The sequence below is a fragment of the Parasteatoda tepidariorum genome, chromosome 1, assembly GCF_982258835.1.
Source record: "Parasteatoda tepidariorum strain Cologne lab strain chromosome 1, Ptep-v5.0, whole genome shotgun sequence".
Lineage (NCBI taxonomy): Eukaryota > Metazoa > Arthropoda > Arachnida > Araneae > Theridiidae > Parasteatoda > Parasteatoda tepidariorum.
Genome location: NC_141755.1, coordinates 53,790,413 through 53,811,665, shown reverse-complemented (window position 1 = coordinate 53,811,665; position 21,253 = coordinate 53,790,413). Strand labels below are relative to the sequence as shown.

The window sequence follows — 21,253 nt, the reverse complement described above, 5'->3', positions numbered from 1 at the left end:
ATTCAAAGCTATTAGCACTTCCTTTCTGCTTATCTATAAAAGAAAAAACTTTAAATTATTCCCCTAATTTAATTCGATAAAGCAGCCCGTGTAAAATATCTCGATTTACGAATCGCTTGCCTTTCAATTTTCCTGGAGATGGGATTGTCGCCTTTCCTGCCTAGCACTGCGCCGTCCCCAAAAACGGATCGATTTTTAGATGTGGGGAGTCCTGTTACCCAGAATTCCACCGGCTTTTCTCCGAGGACTTAATGTTACCGGAACTGGAGACAGGCCTTCACATCAGACTAGTGACAATCAACGAACTATGACCACATTTTACAGGTAAATAAATATGGTGATACTTATAACAACATGGATGTAAAAATGCAGTTGCTCGATCTTGCGTATCTGTTCATCTTTCGATGTATAGCGGGTTTCTGAAACAAATGATTTGAGAATGGTCGTTGTTGTGAGGAGACATTTGGAAATGACATTTTTCTTGTATTTTTCGTTTCTATTTTTGGAACTCCAAAATAGCGCCATAATTTGTTCTCAAACTTTATTAGAATTTGTGATGCGACTAATTCTTATTTGATTTCAAAGGATTTCCCCCCTATCATATGATTATTTTGTTAATTAACAAAAGATAAATAAAAATAATAAGTTTAATTAGTTTCCTAATTGAATTTAAAACTTCAAAATTGATAATAGCGGAACGTAGATTAATTAACCTGAAATGGATAATTAGAGATATTTTTTTCGTTTGAAATGATATTATATTTATATAATTTTGCAAATAATCTGTTATGGAATATATTTTACAAATAATTATTTATTATATAATTTATTATAATTTATTAAAAACAATTAATTATAGAAATCGAAAGAGGTGTGCTTTTTGTAAATTTTTTAAATTTTATTTTTTGACTTTTTAAAAAAAATTTTTTTTTAATGGTTTAATATTTATCTTAGTCTTTTATTTTCACTACCGATCATGTCAATAATTGGGCTCTCACAAAAAGTTAATTGAATTTCTAAATTTATTTTTGTAAGAAATTATGTTACTTTAAAAATTTTGAATGTTTAAACCCTCTTCTAATAAACAAATTTCAATTTTGGATTTGTGATATTATTAAAAAATGGGATGCTTATTGTTATTTTAGTAAAATTTTTTAAATTTATTAGTAAACACTATGATTTATTTACTTTTTTTGTAAAATACTTATAAATGTTTTTTTTTATTTTGTTGTATTTAGAAATCACACTGATATAAATTCAATTGTCCTAGTTTATCAGAAAAGAATAGAATTTCTGAGAGAGTTAAACTACCTACATTCATAGTTAAACTACATGGTGCTCTAAGTAATCAGTATTGACAAGATTATTTAGAAAAGCGTTAATGTATTTTAAAATATCTTAGTGAGCTAAAAAACGGAGATACTTCTTAAAATTACTAATGTCTCTTCTAATCAAACATCTCTCTCTTCAGAGAGAGAAAGTAAAAATATGTAAGCGCTCCTACAACAGCCAGTTTGTAGGTTAAGAGGGTCATGTAAGTCAAGACTTCAACATTTCGAGACCAACAATGTGATAATGGCTATGCATATCAGCCATCTCTGCTTTTCAACAAGTTGACACAGCTTGATCTGAAACTGTGTGGACTTCAAGCCAGATGTGCGTAATATACGTGTATGCCTTTCGGGGAAAATTTGTCACTATCCTGGAAAGTTTTTTAATATTACTCATTATGAAAATATAAAATACGGAGCAGAATTTCCCTATTCCAACCAGCAGTCAATTTTTGAAGATTCGGATACAAGAACAAAATTTTTTAAATTCAATAACTTGTTTTATAACTACAAATAAATTTTTAAATTTTAAGAAATGTAAGCAAATAATGAGTTTGGATTTTTATAAAAATTAAAAACATTTTTGAAAAAAATGTGTTCTTCAAGCGAATTTTGTCAATATTAAGTGGTGACTAAAAGGTTGAAAGTAGCTACAAAAAATTTAAATGCTTGAAGGAAGTTTTTTAATTAAAATCTTGTGTTCACTGAAAATTTGTCCTTTTATCTAAATCTGCTTTGTGAGTGCTTTGAAGTCGGGGATGGAACCCCGATTTTTCACAATGACAACTCAGTACCTTAACCACTATGCTATTGTAGTTCTTAGAAAAAGAAAAGGGAATATAAAATATGTCATTTCTTTTCTTTCTTTATTTCTCCAAATAAAAGTAAAATGCATTAATATTGAACATAAGATTACATGACTTATTATTTCATTGTTAAAAAAACATTTGTGTTGATATTCCAAAGGTGCACAACTGCAAGCCAGATAACAATTCTTTCTTCAAAAATCTGTGTTATTTTCATAATGTTTACAAATCAAGAATTATAAAAAGATCCAACATATTGCTATATTATTCAGCATAATTAATATGTTTTGGGATAACTACCTTATATGTCTGATTTCATGCGAAAAGAAGTACTCATGTCCAGATAATAAAAATATTTGTTGTTAATATTTCATTTTCTGTTTCAGTGTTAAAGAAAGCCACCAAATTGCAGAAGCCAGCCAGGAAAAAAATGCAAAGATGCGAGAAGCTCTTGGTATCAGTCCATTCTTTGTAGAAGGGAGCTCATTGGATCCAGAAAGGAAGTCCAAAGAAGCTGCAGCAGCTGCTGCCGAGGAAGCTAAAAAGAAATATACGTAATTATCTATCATATTGTCTATGTATTTTGTCTAATTAAAATAGTTTTTTGCTTTTAAGGCTCTTGTTGAAAATAAGTTTAGTTAAATTTATATGTTGATTTCGGCACTATTTATCAGCCTTCCTTCCTTATTATAACTTCTCAAAAATATCAGCAAAATTGCTACCTTCAAAATAATATTATAAAGGGAGTAAAAAAGGAATTTTGAATTTTTAAATTTTCTTTTAAAAAGCAATATGATTACTTGTATACCAAAAATTAATTTTTTAACTCAAAAATTAAGATTCTGTAACCTTGGAAACTGGTGACTTCTCTTTATTTTCTTTCTTATATTTTATTTGCATGCTTTTAACTTTTATAAGTTAATAGCATGTTAAATATGTTCCATTTATTTAAATTAATATCTGCATAAAAAATGTTAACTTTGTCTTGTAGAATGTGATTTTGTGTTTGGAAATTATTGATAGAAAACTACCTTCAATTTTTAACAAATTGAATCCTTGTTAAGAAATATGAATTTTTATTTTGGAAGGTTGGCAATATGCAAGCAAGGCAGCAGAGAAGACTTTTATGCTCCACGATTTTCAGATTCCCCCCCCCCCATTCTGAAAATGAGTAATGGCTTTCTTAATAATTATGAAAAATTATACGTTTTTGAAGTTCAAAAATTTTTGTAAAAACTGTTGTAAAACTTGAAAAATTCTTCGACAGTCATTTAAAATTCAGTCAACTTATGAAAAGCTTTATTAAAATTTTATTTTTATTTTATTACAACTTATATCAAATAACTGGTATTTTCTAAAAATGATTTTGTGGTCAATTGGTAAAAGAAATTCACGTAAAAAGTTTTTTATTTTATTTTATTTATTTATTTATTTTTATGATAGTTTTTTTTAAATTTTATTATTATTATTATTATTATTTTATTTTTTTTGCTAAATGCTTATAGAATAATTTTTATTGTCTTTTTAAGAAATGGAATTTTATTTGTCTTCTGAATTTTTTCAAAAATGTTGACTTAGTTTATTATTATTGTTTGTTACTTTGGTCGTTTCTGTTAATATTTAAGTTTTTAATAATAGAAATAAGTAACAATCTTAAAATATATTTATTCTGTAATTAATTACCATGATTTAATATAAATAAGGAACTACTTAAAAAAAATTTTTTTTCTATGGCAGGCTTATTCCAGATTCAAGCAGTGATTCTTCGCCTGAAAAATCTCAAGAAAAGGAAAAGAATAAGAAGAGAAAAAAGAAGAAATCTCATAGTAGTCGAGAAAGGTACTTATGATAGAATTTCAATTAATTTTTATGAAATGAAAATTTTTGTGGAAATTTTTTATACATGAAATTCTGGATGAGTCCCTGTATATAACCTAGTTGAAGAGTCGCGAATCACAATATAAGGATATTAATCTGTAATTGGCTGTGAGGCAAAATTTAGGGTGACTCAGGATAATTCCTAATCAGTACATTTCTGGGATAAATAATGATCCCCGAATTTTTATTTTTAAAAAATAAATTTTCATGAACTGAAGAATCCTAGAACAGTTACTGAAGTATGACTACATTTATTCAATTTTAATTTGCTGTTTAGTTAATAAACTATTTTTTTAAACTGCGCTCTGCGCTTCCATTTTAAAGATGTATTTCTGAATTTGCACAATTTTACAAAGATCCTCTTCCCTCTCTTCTTAATTGATGTTTTGTGTTTTTTTCTCTTTTTTTTTCTTCTTCTTTTTATTTTATCTGAAAAAAGTGCTAACTCTTCATTAGTTTCTCCCCACAATTTTACATTCATAAAAAGTATGAAAAACTTTTTAATAGCTGAAATCATAAAAGAATATAGGGGCTTCAAATTCAAAACACATTTATTGCAATCATAATACAGTGCCCGCCGTTTATTAAAATCACTTTCGTTTTATGCTCTTTTGATTTTATTAAGCGGCTGATTTTATTAAGAGGCAATTCAACATTTGGAGAAAAAAAAAAAAATTTTACGATATATTCTAAATGCACACACTTTAAAAGCTGAAATAATGATCAGATTAATGCTTTATTTTAACCAATTTAATTATTTTAATAAAGTAAAACCCTACATAAGATTAAATTTGAAAAAGTTTTGCAAAAAACCGATCAATGGTTGCTTGAGTTGCAGTATTTAAAGTTAACTTTTCAACATCATTTGAGAGTTTATAGAAGTTTTTATAGTTTTCGATATTCCTCCTCTTTGTTCTAAAGCTTGCCGCAATACATTAAGTGCTTTTCTGACTTCCATTGAAGATGGCACTGATGAGTTTATTTCATCTTCTGAGTCTGATTCCTCCATTTCTTGATGGGAAATAACTTTGCAATTTTTTATGTCTGTAACAATTTCAGAATCAGATTTTTCTCCTGATGTTTGCAGGTTATTGTCAATAGCTACGTTACGTGAAAAATTCTCGTCCATTTCATTTTCTTCCTTGCTGATCATTTCTTCGAAACAGTTATGAGCCCCATCTCCATTGAAGCTTCACGTTGACTACATTTAGGAAGCTTATCATAGTTTTGCAACACTTCGAATTTATGTTTAAGACTCAAATCCTTCCTTTTCGGCATGCTGATAAAATTTAACACCAAACGAACTTCAAAATGATATGTACTCTAACTATAATTTACTCAAACGGCTTAAATAATATGGAACATGAGCCCAGACAGTTTTTGGAAATCTATTCATGTTCTCTGTTAAGATAGATAACAAAAGAAACTTCTCTCTCTTCTATGATTCATTCAGTAAAAAAGTAAGATAAGAATTCGACCCCCTGTTGAGTGAGATAGGTTTCTCCAAACTTCATTCAAGTCAAGGAATTAACATTGATAAATTGATTTCTATGAACTTGCTGCTTACCACCCACATTTTTCCTTAACTCTTACACTATGTATATCACAGAAAAGTGCTAACCACACCTGTTTCACAGGTTTGTGAGTAGCTGTTGCTTCTTCTAAAAAAATCTTTAAACTTCGGAAAAATAAAATTTTATAAATAAGAACAAAAAAAGCTGCAATATTGCACCTTTGATTTATTATGTAGTCAAAATTTTGATTTTAAAAAGCGGCGGCATTGATTTTATTAAAGGATGTTTTTAACATGTATTAATATTGTAACGATTCGGTTTTTGCCGATTTGATTTTATAAAGCGGCTGATTTTATTATCCGGTGATTTTATTAGCGGCGGGCACTGTAATATTAAATTAAAATAAGGTTGGCTTAAGATTTCAAAGTTTCTAGAAGCAATGGTTTCATAGTTGAAAAGCAGGTTTTTATTCTAAATAAAAGAAAATTCTGTTGCTTGATTTTAAAACATTTTAATGTGCTACTTTATTTAAGCATTATAGCCTAAGGGCATGGAGATTTTAAAACTCAAAATTTTGGAAGGTAAAACTTACCTTAAATAATTGATCGCCACTAACGAATGAAAGTTTCACGCCCTGATATATATATATATAAAGCTACAACCTTTTTTTTTATAAAACGAGATAATGCAGTTAAATTAAAATTTTTACATTCTTCAAAAACTGAAATTTGTCCAACTGGGTTAAATGTACAAATTAGATTGGATGCTTTTTCAGTCTTTAATCTGCAGTTATTATACAATTTATAATTCAATAAAAAGCAGAAAACCAATTAGTATTTAAAAACTCATTAATAATATATATTTTTAGGTGCTTCAAAAATTATTTACAGATTATGTATGCATTCTTACTAAAAAATATAAGTTAACATTTTAAGTGTTTTAGAAATAAAATTATGGTAAAATTGTGTTCCCATCAAACAAAAATGTAAAGTATATTTTATCTATTCCTATAATGACATTTTGTAATTTTTGCAGCTTTGTTTATTTGTTTGAAAGTCAATTCTACTAGTATCTTATCACCAAACCTATAAAATTAGTTGCAGTTACAGATATAATTAAACTTCACACTTTTATTGACTGATAGTTATTTATAAGATTTCATAATTATATAAATATTTTAATTTTTTTAGAAATCACTTATTATTTTTTTTCTTTTTCTCCTGCATATATTATTCATTCCCTGATAAAATATCTTAAGCTTTATTTCTATTTTAGAGGTGATACTGTTTCTAAGAAAAAGAAAAGTGCAAAAAGGCACAGAAAAGAACGGTAAGAATTTTATTTCTTTTGAAATATTCTTTTCCTCTCAGAGTCTATCAATGATTTTTTTTTAAAATTTAAGATTAATAAAATACTAATAAATACTAACATTGATAAATACTAACATTATAACCCTTATTTATTAGATCAAAGTTAATTTTGGATATTATTAAACTATATTTGTTCTGATGTTTTATAATAAATGCTATTCTATGATATGAAAATTGAAAATTCTAATATTTTAATTACTTCAAAATATTTTTTTAAAGTTTCTTTTGTATCTGGTAAAAGATTTTATTTTAGAAATTTTTTAAAAACTTAAATATCTTAAATGAAAATTGTTTTTTTAATTCATGTTTATTTATAGTTATGTAATTTTTATTTAACCTACTAAATGTTAGTCTTACTTGTATTCTTCCAAAAGAAAAATATAAAACTTGACTTCTTGATATTTTTGAAGGAAATATGTAAAAAGTTAACCCTGAGGTTTAATATTAGGAGGTTTGAATTAACATTTTGTTAAACATAATGCAGGTATTTTATTCACTCTCATCGTTTAAATATTTTTTAAAAATGCAAAAATTTATCAATATGCATTATATTTTTTTCAAAATAGTTTTATGTATTATAACAATGTCAAAATTTAATAAATATTTCAACTTTATGTGTTTTCAACTTTATTAGCCATTATTTCACATACTTTTGTGATTTTTAAATAGTGTGCATAAACTCTTTATTGATTAGTAGTAATATATATTTTACCTATATTCACCATTTCTTCTTTTAATTGTGTAATAAATAAATATTTTCTACCATGTGTTTAAATACATAAACTTTTTTTTTGGTTAAAAGATAAAAATTGCAAAATTATTTCTAGTGAGACAATGTTCAAATTTTTTAATTAAAATGATCAGAAATTTTAATCTCTTCCCTTTCTTTTGCTGTGTGCAAGGGCATATTGATTAAAGGTAAATGTTACTACTTTTCTAAAAAAAAATATAGATTTTTAAATGATGATTATAAGAACAATTACGTTCTTTAAGCTTAGTATTTTCTGAACATATTTTATATTCTCTGAGTATCTAATATTAAAAATATGTGTACAACTGGGGGAAAAATGTCAATACCCTAAATGCTTGGAATTGAAGTTTTCAACTTTACATTCAGTGAATATTTACACCGTACTTAACTTATTTTTAGATTATTTAAAAAAATTTATAAATTGGTTGAAGACCAGTGTAGTAAAGTCTCTTAAGAGAAAATTTGTCCAAAATATTGTGTTACAACAGTATGACTATTTTATCTTAATATAGTTTGTCCGATGAATTTATGATAATTACTATTTTTAAATCTCTGTCAATTTTAAATTATAAGTAAATTAGGAAGGGAAAATTGAATTGAAAATTCTGTTGTTGTTGCCAGTCTTCTATTGTTAGCGATGCTAAATCAAGTCAATGACGCCAGCAACTTTGAGCATATCAAGCACATAGACCAGATCCACAAAGAGATCTTCTCTAGAGAGCAGTCGAGGATAGGGTCGACTGTCTTGATCATATATGATTTCTCATGGACAATTCTATGTATGATATGTTATCGTATGAGTTTCTCTCAGTTGTTAGAAATAAGATTTCTTTCATTGATATGACTGTTATGCCAATTTGAACCTGTTAAAAAATTTTCTAACTTTGTTAAAAATGAATAGGTAAGTGCATATAAAATGTATGCTATAGTGAATATGAAAGTTAGGGGTTTTGCTATTTTTTCCTCAAAATGTACTTGTGTTTATTGAATTAATATCATATTTAATCCTCACTTGTTACAAATATTTAAATTATATTTTCTTTGTTTAAAATTTATCTGATGGGTTCAAATAAGGTTTTAGAAAATAATTTTTTTTTTTTTTACACTGCAAATAGGTAAATATAATTTAATGGTTTGCAAGTTATTGCTGACACATATGCTGCACCAACTAAAATTATTGTGTTTATTTTAATAAAATATTTAATATTTAAAAAATAAATAATTATTTGGATTGATAGTTTGAGAATAGAAATTAGAGTATGACAGATGAAGCTATAGAAGGTTAACAGAGGTAAACAGCAGTTTTCTAAAACCAGAATGGATCATAGAGAACTTCCTTTGCATCCCTCCACGAATGTTGTATTTATGAGGTGATGGAGAACTGGCTCGATAATCTAGAAAACTCTGTTATTGATATTAGGATTTAAATTTTCAGTGAATTTTACTGTTCAGAAGATTTTATATATTTAATCAGATCATAAAAATATTCGAAGCATTTAAACAAAATGCATTGCTGTCTTTTGAATGCATTCTGAGTATTGAAAGGGTCAGAAAAACTATTGTTTGTTAATGAATAACTACACAATAGATAAATGTAAATCTTAAACATTTTTAACAATGAATCAGAAATAGTAAGTTAGGAGCCTTCTATTTTTTTGTCATTAACTTCTGCTTTCATTCATATGCAATTAATCACCAATATGGATAATGATTGAGTTTGAAAATTAGAAATGAAAATGTAGTACAGTGCGGAACTCGTTATCCGGAAATCAGAAAACCAAAAAACCGGAACGATATTCGATAAATTTCCCCCCCATTTTTTAAAAAAATTTTTTTTTCCTTATAAGATTTTAGGAATTTTCTTTCTTTTTTGAACGATGTTTACCTTACCATCATTTTGGAAATAATCATTAGTGTATTACTTCGTTTTTTCTTCTTTTTAAGATTATCTCCAAATATTTTTTTATTTAGTTGGATTTAACAATAAAAAAACGGCTTTTTGTAGTGATTCATAAAACTGGAAAAATCAGTTATCCAGAATAGTGACGGTTCCGATCGTTCCAGATAATCGGTTCCCTACTGTATTAAAAATTTACCCTCATGTTCTGGTGGTTACAAAAATATTATTAGAACATCAATGCAACTCAACAGAATTTCTCAGCAGATCAGTTTGTTCACAAAGGGTAAGATGATAAAAAATAAACATAGAAATATTTGGGTGTGATATGCTCAAAGTGTTATGTAAAAAAATTACTCTTGTTTGAAAACAGTAATCTATCTAACACTTAATTTTCATGCTTACAAGGTTTTGCATGCAGTGTATTTAACTAAATCTGAAGATCAATTTTAAAAAAATCAGTGCTTTGAAAAAGTTGGAAAAAAAAGTTTATTAAAATTTCCAAAATTTTAATTTTTTAATTTTTTTTATGACTGGATTTATTAGATTACTATTTATTAGACTACTTAGCAAATTTAACTTTCCATTAATATTTCTAAAATAGAAATGCTGAGAAAGTTGTTAGCTAAGTAAGAGGCTATTAAAAAGTGTTTTTATTTCTCTTTTCTGTTTAATGATGTAAGAACAGAATTTAAAGACATTTTGAAAAGTTTTTTTCTGTTGTTTTGTTTCACTTGGAAACTCTAAATTTTCTGTTTTACTAAAACCAAAACAGAAAGAAAGCTTTTTCTTATGCTGCCAATTATAAATATTGTTAATTATTCAATATTATTAATTATTAAATATCATTAATTACTTAACACAAATTTTTTTGTCACATAAAGAAAATTTAGATTTGTGAAAATATGCTCTATAAACACAATTATTTACATCAATGTATACATTGCAGTTACGTTTATCTCAAATTGTTGTACAATATTTTATTTTACCAGATATGAACATCATCACTCAGGGGTCTTTTCCATAATTTTTTTAACAAAAAGTTTAAAGTGCTTCAATCATTGAAATTCCACAATTTATGAATCTCATGCTTGCAAACTTTAAATGTGTATAACTCTGTATAAAAATTGTTGCTGTTTGCACTTCCTCTGATTTTCACTATTTTTCGTAGGCTTTAGAATTTTTTGAAAATTAAACATATTATGTAACAGATTAATATATTTGTGTTACATCCATAAATCTCAGTTTTTAGGTTTTAGGAAAATTTCACCTATGAAAATTCTAGAATCGGAGTAAGTGTTAATAATACTGATAGTTACCTAAAGGAAAGTTATTAGAATAGTTTGATATTTTTAATCTGAGTTGTATGCATTGAAAGTTACAAACATAACTTTCATGAATCGTGAAATTGCCCATTAATATTTTTTATTTATTTATTTATTTTAAATGAGTTTGTTTTACATATACCATATATTATTTTTTTGTAAAAAAGATGAAAGAACATTATTTATGAAAAAAATCTTTTTTTGATTTATCAATAGATTTTTATTCATTTTTCCCTTTCATTCTCTGCTTGATGTTCACTGATCAACCTAATCTAATTATCTTGCATGAAAAGACAATTGCTTTTAAAAATTATTTGGACTAAAAATTATTTTTTAACATTGCACATAAACAGAATTGGACTCAGTTTTTTAACATGTTTTTGAAATGAAATAGATTATATATTCAAAGACCATTAACATGTTTATTTCTTTTTTTTTTCTACATTGGCCATCCTTTTTTGGAACTTCGGTAATGTTTTTAGCCTTTCTTATGTATATATGTACATATTTTAAAATGTCGTAGTTTTACATAAACAATGTCATAACAATTGGATTTCTAAATTATTTACACTGTGGACTAGTAATATTATTAAATTATGTACATTTTTTAAACAGATCTGAATCAGTAGAAGTTCATAAAAAGAAAAAGTTAAAAAAACCAAGCAAAGAAAAAAACAAGCATAAAAGGTAATTGCTCTCTCAATTTTTCCACTTAAAAGTGCACTTTGTGACATAAGAATTAAATTTTTATTATTTGTAGTACATGATATAAATATGATTTAAAGACATTGGGACACTTTACATTCTATCTTTAAGAGTTATACTGGAAGGAGGGGTGAGATATTTAAATATTGCTATCTAGATAAATGAGGTATTGTTTACAAGTACTTTTTGCTCTGAATCAAATGAATCCAATTCTAAATGAATGGTATAGAAGTTATCAAGATTTTATATTTGAAAAATGCAAATTTAAACTTGTATCTATTTACACGTTAGGCATTACAAGTTGAATGGATTAATGGTTTTACTTATGTACTTTCCATATCTGACATTGAAGACATTCTTTTTTTTTATTCTTAAACATTTTATTTACGTTCAGTTTAATAAGATCAAATGCAAGTCAATATAATTAATAGTTTTGCAGCTATAAAGCTTTTATGTATGGATTGGTATAAAACAATTATAATTTACCCTCCATTTCTTCCAATCCTTGCAATGGCAGATTGATTTGCATACTGTTTAGGTCAATCATGGACCTCAGATTTCACTTAGTAGTGGTGGGTTCTAGAGTAAAAATATTGTAATCATCAGAATAATCACAAGAGATTCTTATAGTTTTGCCCCTGACTTGATAATTAACTTGCGTGTACAGTTAAGTTTAAAATTTTAATGCAAAGAAGTTGAAAGTTATTGTTTCTTTAAAAGCCATTACTTTGATAAATTGTTTTATCAACAAAAGAAACTTTCCCTCAAATCTTTTTATTAAAGAGTAACTTCAATGAAACAATTTGTTTTCATGTTTGCACAACTTTTTCTGGAGAAATTCAAAAATTTGGACTGCTCTTAATTGTTATACCATATCAATAAAAAATGAGAGAAAAACTAGGACTTTAAAGGGAGAAAAAGTTTTTCAGACAAATCTATTTTACAGATGTTTCCACTGTATTAATTAAAATATTTTATTTGGTAAAGTTTATATCTTTTTTAAAAAAAATCTTTATAAGAAAATGAAATGTTTAAATAGTGTTTGCCTTATTTCAATTGTTTTAGTATAGTATTTATTTTACTTAAACAGGGGTGATTAATAAGTCTTGACAAAAAGTGATCAATAATTATTGTTCATTTACTTTACTTAGTTTATGCTGGAAAATAGTTTGTTTCCTTTATCTTTTTGTTTTGAAAAACTTGTCCTATATTAATTTCTCTTTTTTATAGCAACCATAAGAAACAGCATACACGTTCTAGCTCAAGTAGCTCAGCTAGTGAAAGTGACTCACAAGAGGAAGAGAGCAGTAGCAGATCGAGTAGTAGAAACAGCAATTCTGAAGTTGAGAGGTACATTTTTATTTTTGTTCTTTTCTTGTTACATTGTAGTTAAATGATCTTTGTGTCAGAATGATAAATTCCAAATCTTGTAACTATTGTTATTAAGATTTCTTTATCAATAATATAATTTTACCTTTATATTTATAAAATAACTCATCTTTATTTATTATTTATTTTTAACATTATTCTAGTGATATGCTTCGTAAAAAATCAAAACCTTCTGCTAAAATTGACCAGAGCCACAAAGAGCATAGAAAAAGAAGTTCAAGTTCTGAAAGCATTAGATATTCCAAAGATTCTCGTTCAAGAAAAGATATTTATGAAGCTAAAGTAAGTTTAAGTTTTTTTATTTGTGAACCCAGTATTAAAACAGAAGTGATTGCTTTATGAAAGAGCTAACTTTGCTTACATCCTGACAATTCGTATATATCAAAGTCGTATGAATTTTATGCTTCTTTAGAATAATTTGTTTGCAAGTTGTTCAAAAAATTTTAGTTCTACAACTAGACACTAATTAAATTGCTTAATGAAATCAAGGAAAGCTTCACTATTTAATATTTTGCTGTATAGAAGGTTGAAAATTGACCAAGCTACTTAATGAGCATTAATTTAATTCGGATAAAAATTCAATGTATAGAAAAAAAATGAAGTAAAATTCATTGTTACCTTATGATTCTTTGAGAGAACAAATAAAAATTAAATTTTTTCTATATTTTATCGAAATTTGTCTAAAAGAAAGTTAAGCGATTTAATGTAAAAATAAATAAAGAATTGACTTTAGTTTACTAAGGTTCAAGAAGGGAGCTCACACTTCGACTGTACAATGAAAACTGAGTGTTCAATAGGAAGGTTTTCATGAAAAAACTTGCCCAACTGTTAGGATTAAATTTATAAATATCTATTTTATGTACAAAAAAATTATTTCCTCTTTTTTCCCAAAATATATTCATATTAAAATTGTCTTATTTTATGGTACCATGAGTTAAGTTACAAAATAACATGTTCTGTAATCAAAATTTAATATTTTTCATTTACTCCAAAAATTTATCTGTTTTAGGTTTTATAGTGTATTTTTGTTCTAAGATACTATTGTCGTTATTATCATTTTTTTTAGGATTATATTTTATACACATTTTTTTTTTTTTTTACCATTACAGAGCAAATGCATTTATGCATGAGTTAATTTCTTTTTGCATATAAACGGGTACTATTTTTCACACAAAGTATTATAATTGTTCTAAATATAAATTCATGAATTTAATAGAATCCACATAAAATTTCTTGCATTTAGGAATTTATCAGTCGTATTTCAGGACACACACTATGTTATAGTGCCAAATTATTTAAAATCCATTGCAAGTACAAAAAATTAATGTTCCACTAGAAATATTTATTATAACTTGTTTCAAATTTTTATTTGTTTTGATAAAATTTCTTTTCAAAAGAAAAAAAATAATTTAAAATAATAGTTCCTCTTGAATTTAAAGCCAAATTTTCCTTATTGACACTTTTTAAAATTCAATTAATATGGTTAAGAAAATTTATTTTGTTTTCACACTCTAAATAATTTTATGTTTTAATGTTAACGATTGATTATAACAGTTTGTATTTTTCCAGAACTGACCTACATTTTAAGGTTTGTATATTTAATGAATAAGCAAAGTTGAATTTTATTCTTCCTTGTTTTGCCTCATTCAAATATTCTTATAAAGGAAGAGAATAATATTAATGAAAAATACAAATGACAAGAACAAAATTACTTTTTTTTTAATATGATATTCTTTTAAAATAACCTTGTTATTCCTTGAATTTAATTTAAAAAATCATCGGAAGCATTTAATTAGTAAGACTTTCATCAAGTATGGTAGTTTGGAAATATTTTGTGTTATCAATAGTAATTAAAATATTATGTTTCTGTTCTTTTTCATAGAAGTATATTAAATTTTGAGTGTAAAATCGAAATTATATTTTGTTTCTTTTTATTTATTTATTTTTTTTTTTTTGTATTTTATATTGTTGTAAAAAAATAGTAAAAAATATAATTAAAATATTTTTTTTCTCATTTTAAGCAAAATTGTATCCTTCTTTTGTAGTTTTTGATATTAAATATTGTATAAATTTACTTACCTAACAATTTTTGCAATTCAGTTTGTTAATTTTTTCACAAGGAAAAAATATAATTAATTACTTTTTAAATAAAAAATAATAAGTTTACTCTAAAAAAACTTTTATATTATGAAAAGTAATAATAGACATAGGACTTGTATGAACTATTAAAAAGTTAGTTTTAGGGAGAGAAAAAGTAGATTAAATTAGTTAAGCCAAGTACTTCACAAGCACTCAAGTTTTTTAAATGCTGGTACTACTTTTACTGAAAGCAATAAACTTTATTTAAATATTGAAAAAACTAAATTTACCTCTTAGCATGAAACTTAATTACTTTGTCATTTTATTTGAAACCGTATAAATATATAATTGTGAAAGTTTTCAAACGTAAGACACTTTTCTTTAATATTTTTTCCCTTTGTATAAGTTTATAAGATAATCAGAATTTATTACATGTAATTATGCAGTATCTACATGTATGTGTTTTGTTATATTGATATTTTTCTGAATGTTGTCCTTTTTTATTTCAATATTAAACAACAACTGTAGGATAATGTAATGTAAGTATTTAAGTTTTGTTTTGGCCAGCTGAATTCTAAATTTTTTTGTAACTAATAATAATCAGATATCCATTAAATTATTTTGAATTAGGTATGTAGTAATTTAATAAAAATTTAAACATTATTTCATTTATTTTGTAAATCTATTATAATATCTTATTTTTATAATTATTACTATTTGAACGCTTCATATTTTACTGACATGATAGGACTTTACATTTTAATAATAATATGTCAGGTTTAACTTAATTTTCTATCCAAAATGTTACTTTGACGCCTCAATATGACAATATATGTACAAAAATAGTTTATCACTGAATATTAATTAAAAAATTTGCGCAGTTAATTGTTTTCTATTTGAACGATATACACTGCAACACCAAGAAATCTCTCTAATCACTGTCTATATAACTAGATTTAAACAGCCATGTTAATGATTTTAGATATTTTTTTTAAGCATATAACAAGCAATTACACTTGTTAATGTTGTACATTAATATGAATAAAGTAGTATTTGTAGGCACTGTGTATACAGTCAACCGAATAAGAAAAATATTTTTTTAATTATCACATTAATAATGTGTGATCTAATAATTCAGTTTCTATGTTATCTTAATTATGTTTTAGTAACCTGGATGGTTCAACCATCATAAATATATGTACTATTTTAAGGTGTAAAATCAGACAAAACATTAGTATTTCCTTTCAACTCTTAGGATGGAAGAAGATATTCAAAACTTGTGAGGTTATAAATTATTTAATTTAAAAATTTAAAGTATATCAATTGAAAAGCTCTTTTGAAGCTTTATTTTTTGCAACTTATGTTAAGTAGTTTGACCAATGGTCAGAAGTAGGGTAATACAAGTCGTGAAACTACTGTAATCACTACTTTCTAAAAAAAAGTAGTGTATTGAGTAATGCGATAAAATAAGACACTAGTTTGGAGCGATGCCTGGCAACTACTTTTAGCAGGGTGCATTGCATTTTTAAAAAGTGCTTATTTTCAATTTTCATTTTTTAAAAGCCCTTAGAGGTGTTTCTAAAAAGTGCTTAATTTCCCCTTTTCCAAAATGTGATTTTTTTTTCCTGTACCGTGTCGATTCTTGTCGTAAATTAGACAAAAAGCTTGGTTCCTTTCAAAAAATATTGTTCTTTTCAGCATTTTCACAATTCATTCATCCACAATCCATTTTGGTATATCATCGGTCTGCAATGTATGAAAGCTCCATTTTTTTTAAACAAAATTTACATGTTTAAAACCCAAACTAAATATTCCCTTTTCTTAGAATTATTTTAATTAAGGGACTCGGTGTTAATATTTATGTAAACTAATATCGAGAGTTTTGCTTAATTTTTTTAAAAATAAATGTTAAAAATGAAAGTTATGCTTCATTTAATAAAAATATAGTAAGTAGTTAAAAAAATACCAGAGTCTTATTATTTCTTTTCTTTTTGAATTTCACCATGCAAACATTTAATTCATGTAAGCAAATTTAAAAACATAACTTTTGTGATGAATTTTTGTTGAGTGGATTCTATATGGAATATCTATATTGCAAATTAAAAAATCTTCATTATTTAAAATTCTGAAATTATTACTTTTTCTTATCTTTTTAAAAAATGAAATATAACTTTTAATTTAATGGATTTAAAGGATTTATCTGTATATGTATAAATTTTTCTAATTTTTTCCCAATTTCTTTAAACAAAAAAATTTAATATTTATTAAATTTGTTCGAAGAATTAATTTATTACTACAAATTTCTGAAAGTAAAAACAAAATTTCTAAAATTTGGTAGTTTTAAAATTAATAAAACTCCTTTTTATGTGCTGACACTGAATTTTGATTTCTGAATATTTTTGATGTTCACTCTTTCAACCAAATTTTTAATATTTTCATGCATTCTAAAGTTTTATACATTTTTAATTAATGCATTTTAAATTGAAATTATACTTTTCTTTAGCTTTTTTAATGAAATTTATGGTTACTTAGAATTTTCGATTTTCTCAAATGTACTTTAAAAGCATTACTTCTTTTGTTTCGTACTTACTCGTTACTTTTTAAAAGTAACATACCCATGTATGTTAATAACTCTTGCTTAAATGTGCCAATTTTTTATTAAAAACCATTTTGAACATGGGTGTAAATTAAGTTTTACAGCAAGATTTGTTTCCTAGAAGTAGTGATGCAGTAACTGCATTTCGAAAGTTGTTTGTAGTTATTTAAAAAAGTACTTGTAGTTGACTATGATTGTAATAAAGAACAAAATTTGAATGATTGGCTTAGCATTAGGGGGCACACCTTCTAATTTTAGACTTATTTTAAGTTTATAAGTATTCGCATACTTATTTTATATATATATGTGTATATTTTATATATAAATATAGATATAAAACTCTGCCAAAAAAATAAAAAAATAAAAGCACATTACATCTATAAGTGTAGGAAACACTTTTACACACACACATAAGAAAAACACTATTATATTTCGTAATCTGATATATCTGAAGAATAGTTTGTGTATATAAATTATATTTAGTTAAGCTAGTTTTTCAAATCAAAATATTTTTCAATTTGTGCAATTAAATTTAAATATTTTCTGTAAAAACAAGTATATGAAAAATAATAGTAAGGAGTTCAAACTAATCCATGAGGAAGCCACATTTTTTCGGCTCAAAACATTTTGGCTCAAAAATGTATATGGGGGGGTGGGGAGTATTTTTTTTGTGTCTGATTTTATAACTTAAAATTTTCTTTATAATAACTATTCTCAGATCAAAAGTAGTTTGTTTTTCTTTTTTGGCTGACTGTTTTTTGTTTTTGTTTTTTTAATTTTTTTTATTAAAGAAATTGAGCACTTAATTAGATAATAAAATTATCTAGCACCAATTATAAATGTTATTATTATGTAAGGTTAACAAGTTTGTATATGCACCAAGTAGTTATCTATAACTATGAAGAAGATGTGGTACAAAATTCAAGTTCTAAGTGCAATAGGTTATCTTTTTTAAAAAGGTTCTATTATGAGTTGTTTTAAGTGTTACTTTTTTAATTTTCACTATAACCTTAAAATTGACAAGACAATATTTTTTTACTGTAAATTATTTAAACAGTGCTATAAAATAAAATGGTAATACTTGTTAAGCTGTATTACAATATAAAAGATAACATCATTTATATTGATTGTTATATTGGTTAGTATGTGCTATTATTTATTAACAATGAAATGCTCTTCAACTTGTTTTGTAGATTATTATTTTAAGTGTAAAAAAAACTTTCCTGATAATAAATTTTCTTTTCGTTGAAATAGTTTTTACTTTTATTTGTGTTTGAAAAAAAAAATGCTGCTTAGAACAGAATATATGTTTTTGTTATTTTGCATTGCGGGATTATATCTAAGATAGTGTTACTCTTTTTCAAATTAAATATTAAGTTTTTTTGTTGCCTCATTAAATGCGATCTCTCAAGTTCCAGGGGATTTTAAACCAGAGTAAGTTGATTGGTGCATGTTTTTACATTTCTTTAATTAAGCCAAGCTAAAATAACTACTTTTCATAATTATATTTGAAACCTAAAGCAACATGTATAGATTATTACTATGTCATTCTTTTCTATTTCAGTTAGAGTTATAAATATATTTCCTAGTATTCATTCTTACTATAAATTTTCAGACAAAATAATACTGTAAAGTAAGGGTGCACAACTTTCAGCCTGGGGACCCTTGATTGGTCAATGATTGTCCCTCTGCCTTACATCCAAAGATGAATTCGAAAAGCTATTGATAAATTAAATTTTAGAAATGATTTTTAAAGTAATTTTAATAAAAAATGCCAAAATTAAAGCAGTAAAGTCCCAAAATGTAGTGATAGGTGTCTTTTAAAGAAAATTTTTATTTAAAAAAGCATGTTTTATGAAGTTTTAGGGTTTACTAAAAAAATTTAAGTATAGTTTTTCAATAGAGAAAACTGATAACCTGTTATGTAATTACATGTTATAATTTAATTAAAGTCAATAAATGCAAAACTTCAAAATTTTTTTTTAAAATTCAAAAATATTATAAGTATGCTTTATCTTTCATTTTTAGTAACGAATTTATACTGTTCTCATTACATAAACATATTATTAAAAGGATAAATAAATTATAATCAATATAAGCATTCAGCAAATCTCCAAAAGCAAAATTTATCTTTCTACGGCCCTCTTCTGAAAAAACTTGTGCATCCCTACTGTAAAAACATTTTATTCTGTGCGAACAATTTCTCTTAAGAATTTTTCTTCTTATTCCTACAACTTTCCATCTTGCATTTAGTTTCTAGTAAATTCAATCTTGCATGTATTGTTTAGATTTTATGTTTGCCTTATTTTTATTGCTTTCTTAATTTTTTACTAAAAATTTTATAGAAGGCAAAAAGGAAAAGAAAACCATCTCATTCTTCATCATCATCCTCGTCAAGAAGCTCATCACCAAAGCAATATTTCAGACTCGAACCAGTCCTGTTAAAGTCAAAGCATAAGAAAGGTCATCATCAAATAATTGAAATACCTACTAATAATGCTTTTGAACTGAAAAAATATGACAAGAAGAAGCGATCTCGGCATTCTTCTTCCAGTGTTGAGGAATTATCTAAGCATGAAGGCAAAAAACGTAAAAGGTCTGATTCTCCAACTTCAGCTAAATCTTCAAAACATTATTCGGGAAGGTAAGCAAAAATTCAAATCATTGACTTCATTACTTCTGTTTAAACAGTAGAAACCTGGGATGCCCACAGGGGTCTTGGGGACAAGTCGTCATAACTATTTTTGGGGGGAGGTGGGCAGGTGCATGTGATTCTTGTTGTATTTTAAATGCTTTTTTGAAATTTTATATAAGTAGTTTCGAGGATGATTTTTACTATTTATAGTAGATATTTTTAATATTTCATTAAAATATTTTTTGGGGGGATAATTTTTTTTATTTTATTGTATCTTCAATGTAAAACCTGACCCAAAATAATGGATAAAAAAATAACATTTATGACTGTGGCTAAGTTTTACAGAAATTGGATTTTTTTTAGATGTGATTTTAAAATTTATTTAAATAATTTTATCATTTGAGTTGTTTTTAGTGTATCAATAATTTATAATCCTATCACAAATAATTTTTAATGGTAAAAAAAAAGAAAAATAGGTAAAGTGCATCAATAATCAGAGCTTAACTTGGATGGAAGTGCATTTCTTATGATATTAGTCAATTGCTAAGAAAGTTGCTAAAATGAAAATGTGAACCTTAAAAAATCCATCAAATTATCAAATCAATCCAATAAAAATTTTTAAAGAAATTGATTCGTGATTATTAATTCACCCATTTCCCTTCTAAACTCATATGCTTTGCCACTTCAGATGATGAAAAAAGTATTGTGTCAGTCCAGACAGTCGATTTTCCGCAATGTTAGTTGTGCCTTTTAAAAATAATGGTTTGCAAAATATTACTAGAAATTAAATAATTGTTAGATTTACATTGTGTTCAGAATTAGCTAAATAAAATTGTAAATTTAATAAGAAAATATTTATAGTATATTCATTTTTTTGTTTCCTGAAAATTGTACTTTTTTTTTTTTGGAGGGTGGGGTACCCCTCATAGCAAACAACCCAATTTGATAATTTTAATTTAAAAAATGACAAGTGAAAT

The 21,253-nt window shown here is 25.6% G+C and overlaps 1 protein-coding gene across 19 annotated transcripts in view; it reads left to right on the top strand.

Moving 5' to 3' along the window:
* LOC107455963 (uncharacterized) overlaps positions 1 to 21,253 on the top strand; it is an 88,999-nt gene that overhangs the window by 46,155 nt on the left and 21,591 nt on the right. For 18 of the 19 annotated variants that reach the window (XR_001585648.4, XR_006225232.3, XR_011636586.2 and 15 more), the window contains 7 exons: positions 2,524 to 2,691; positions 3,875 to 3,976; positions 6,805 to 6,858; positions 11,488 to 11,559; positions 12,808 to 12,927; positions 13,110 to 13,248; positions 19,987 to 20,285. Coding sequence is in view for 12 of the 19 variants with exons in the window: in XM_016073699.4 (XP_015929185.2) it covers positions 2,524 to 2,691; positions 3,875 to 3,976; positions 6,805 to 6,858; positions 11,488 to 11,559; positions 12,808 to 12,927; positions 13,110 to 13,248; positions 19,987 to 20,285 (954 nt within the window). In the remaining 7 variants the exon portion in view is untranslated. Of the gene's footprint in view, positions 1 to 184; positions 325 to 2,523; positions 2,692 to 3,874; positions 3,977 to 6,804; positions 6,859 to 11,487; positions 11,560 to 12,807; positions 12,928 to 13,109; positions 13,249 to 19,986; positions 20,286 to 21,253 lie in introns of those variants that run through there. The other variant, XM_043043006.3, reaches the window with a different exon arrangement.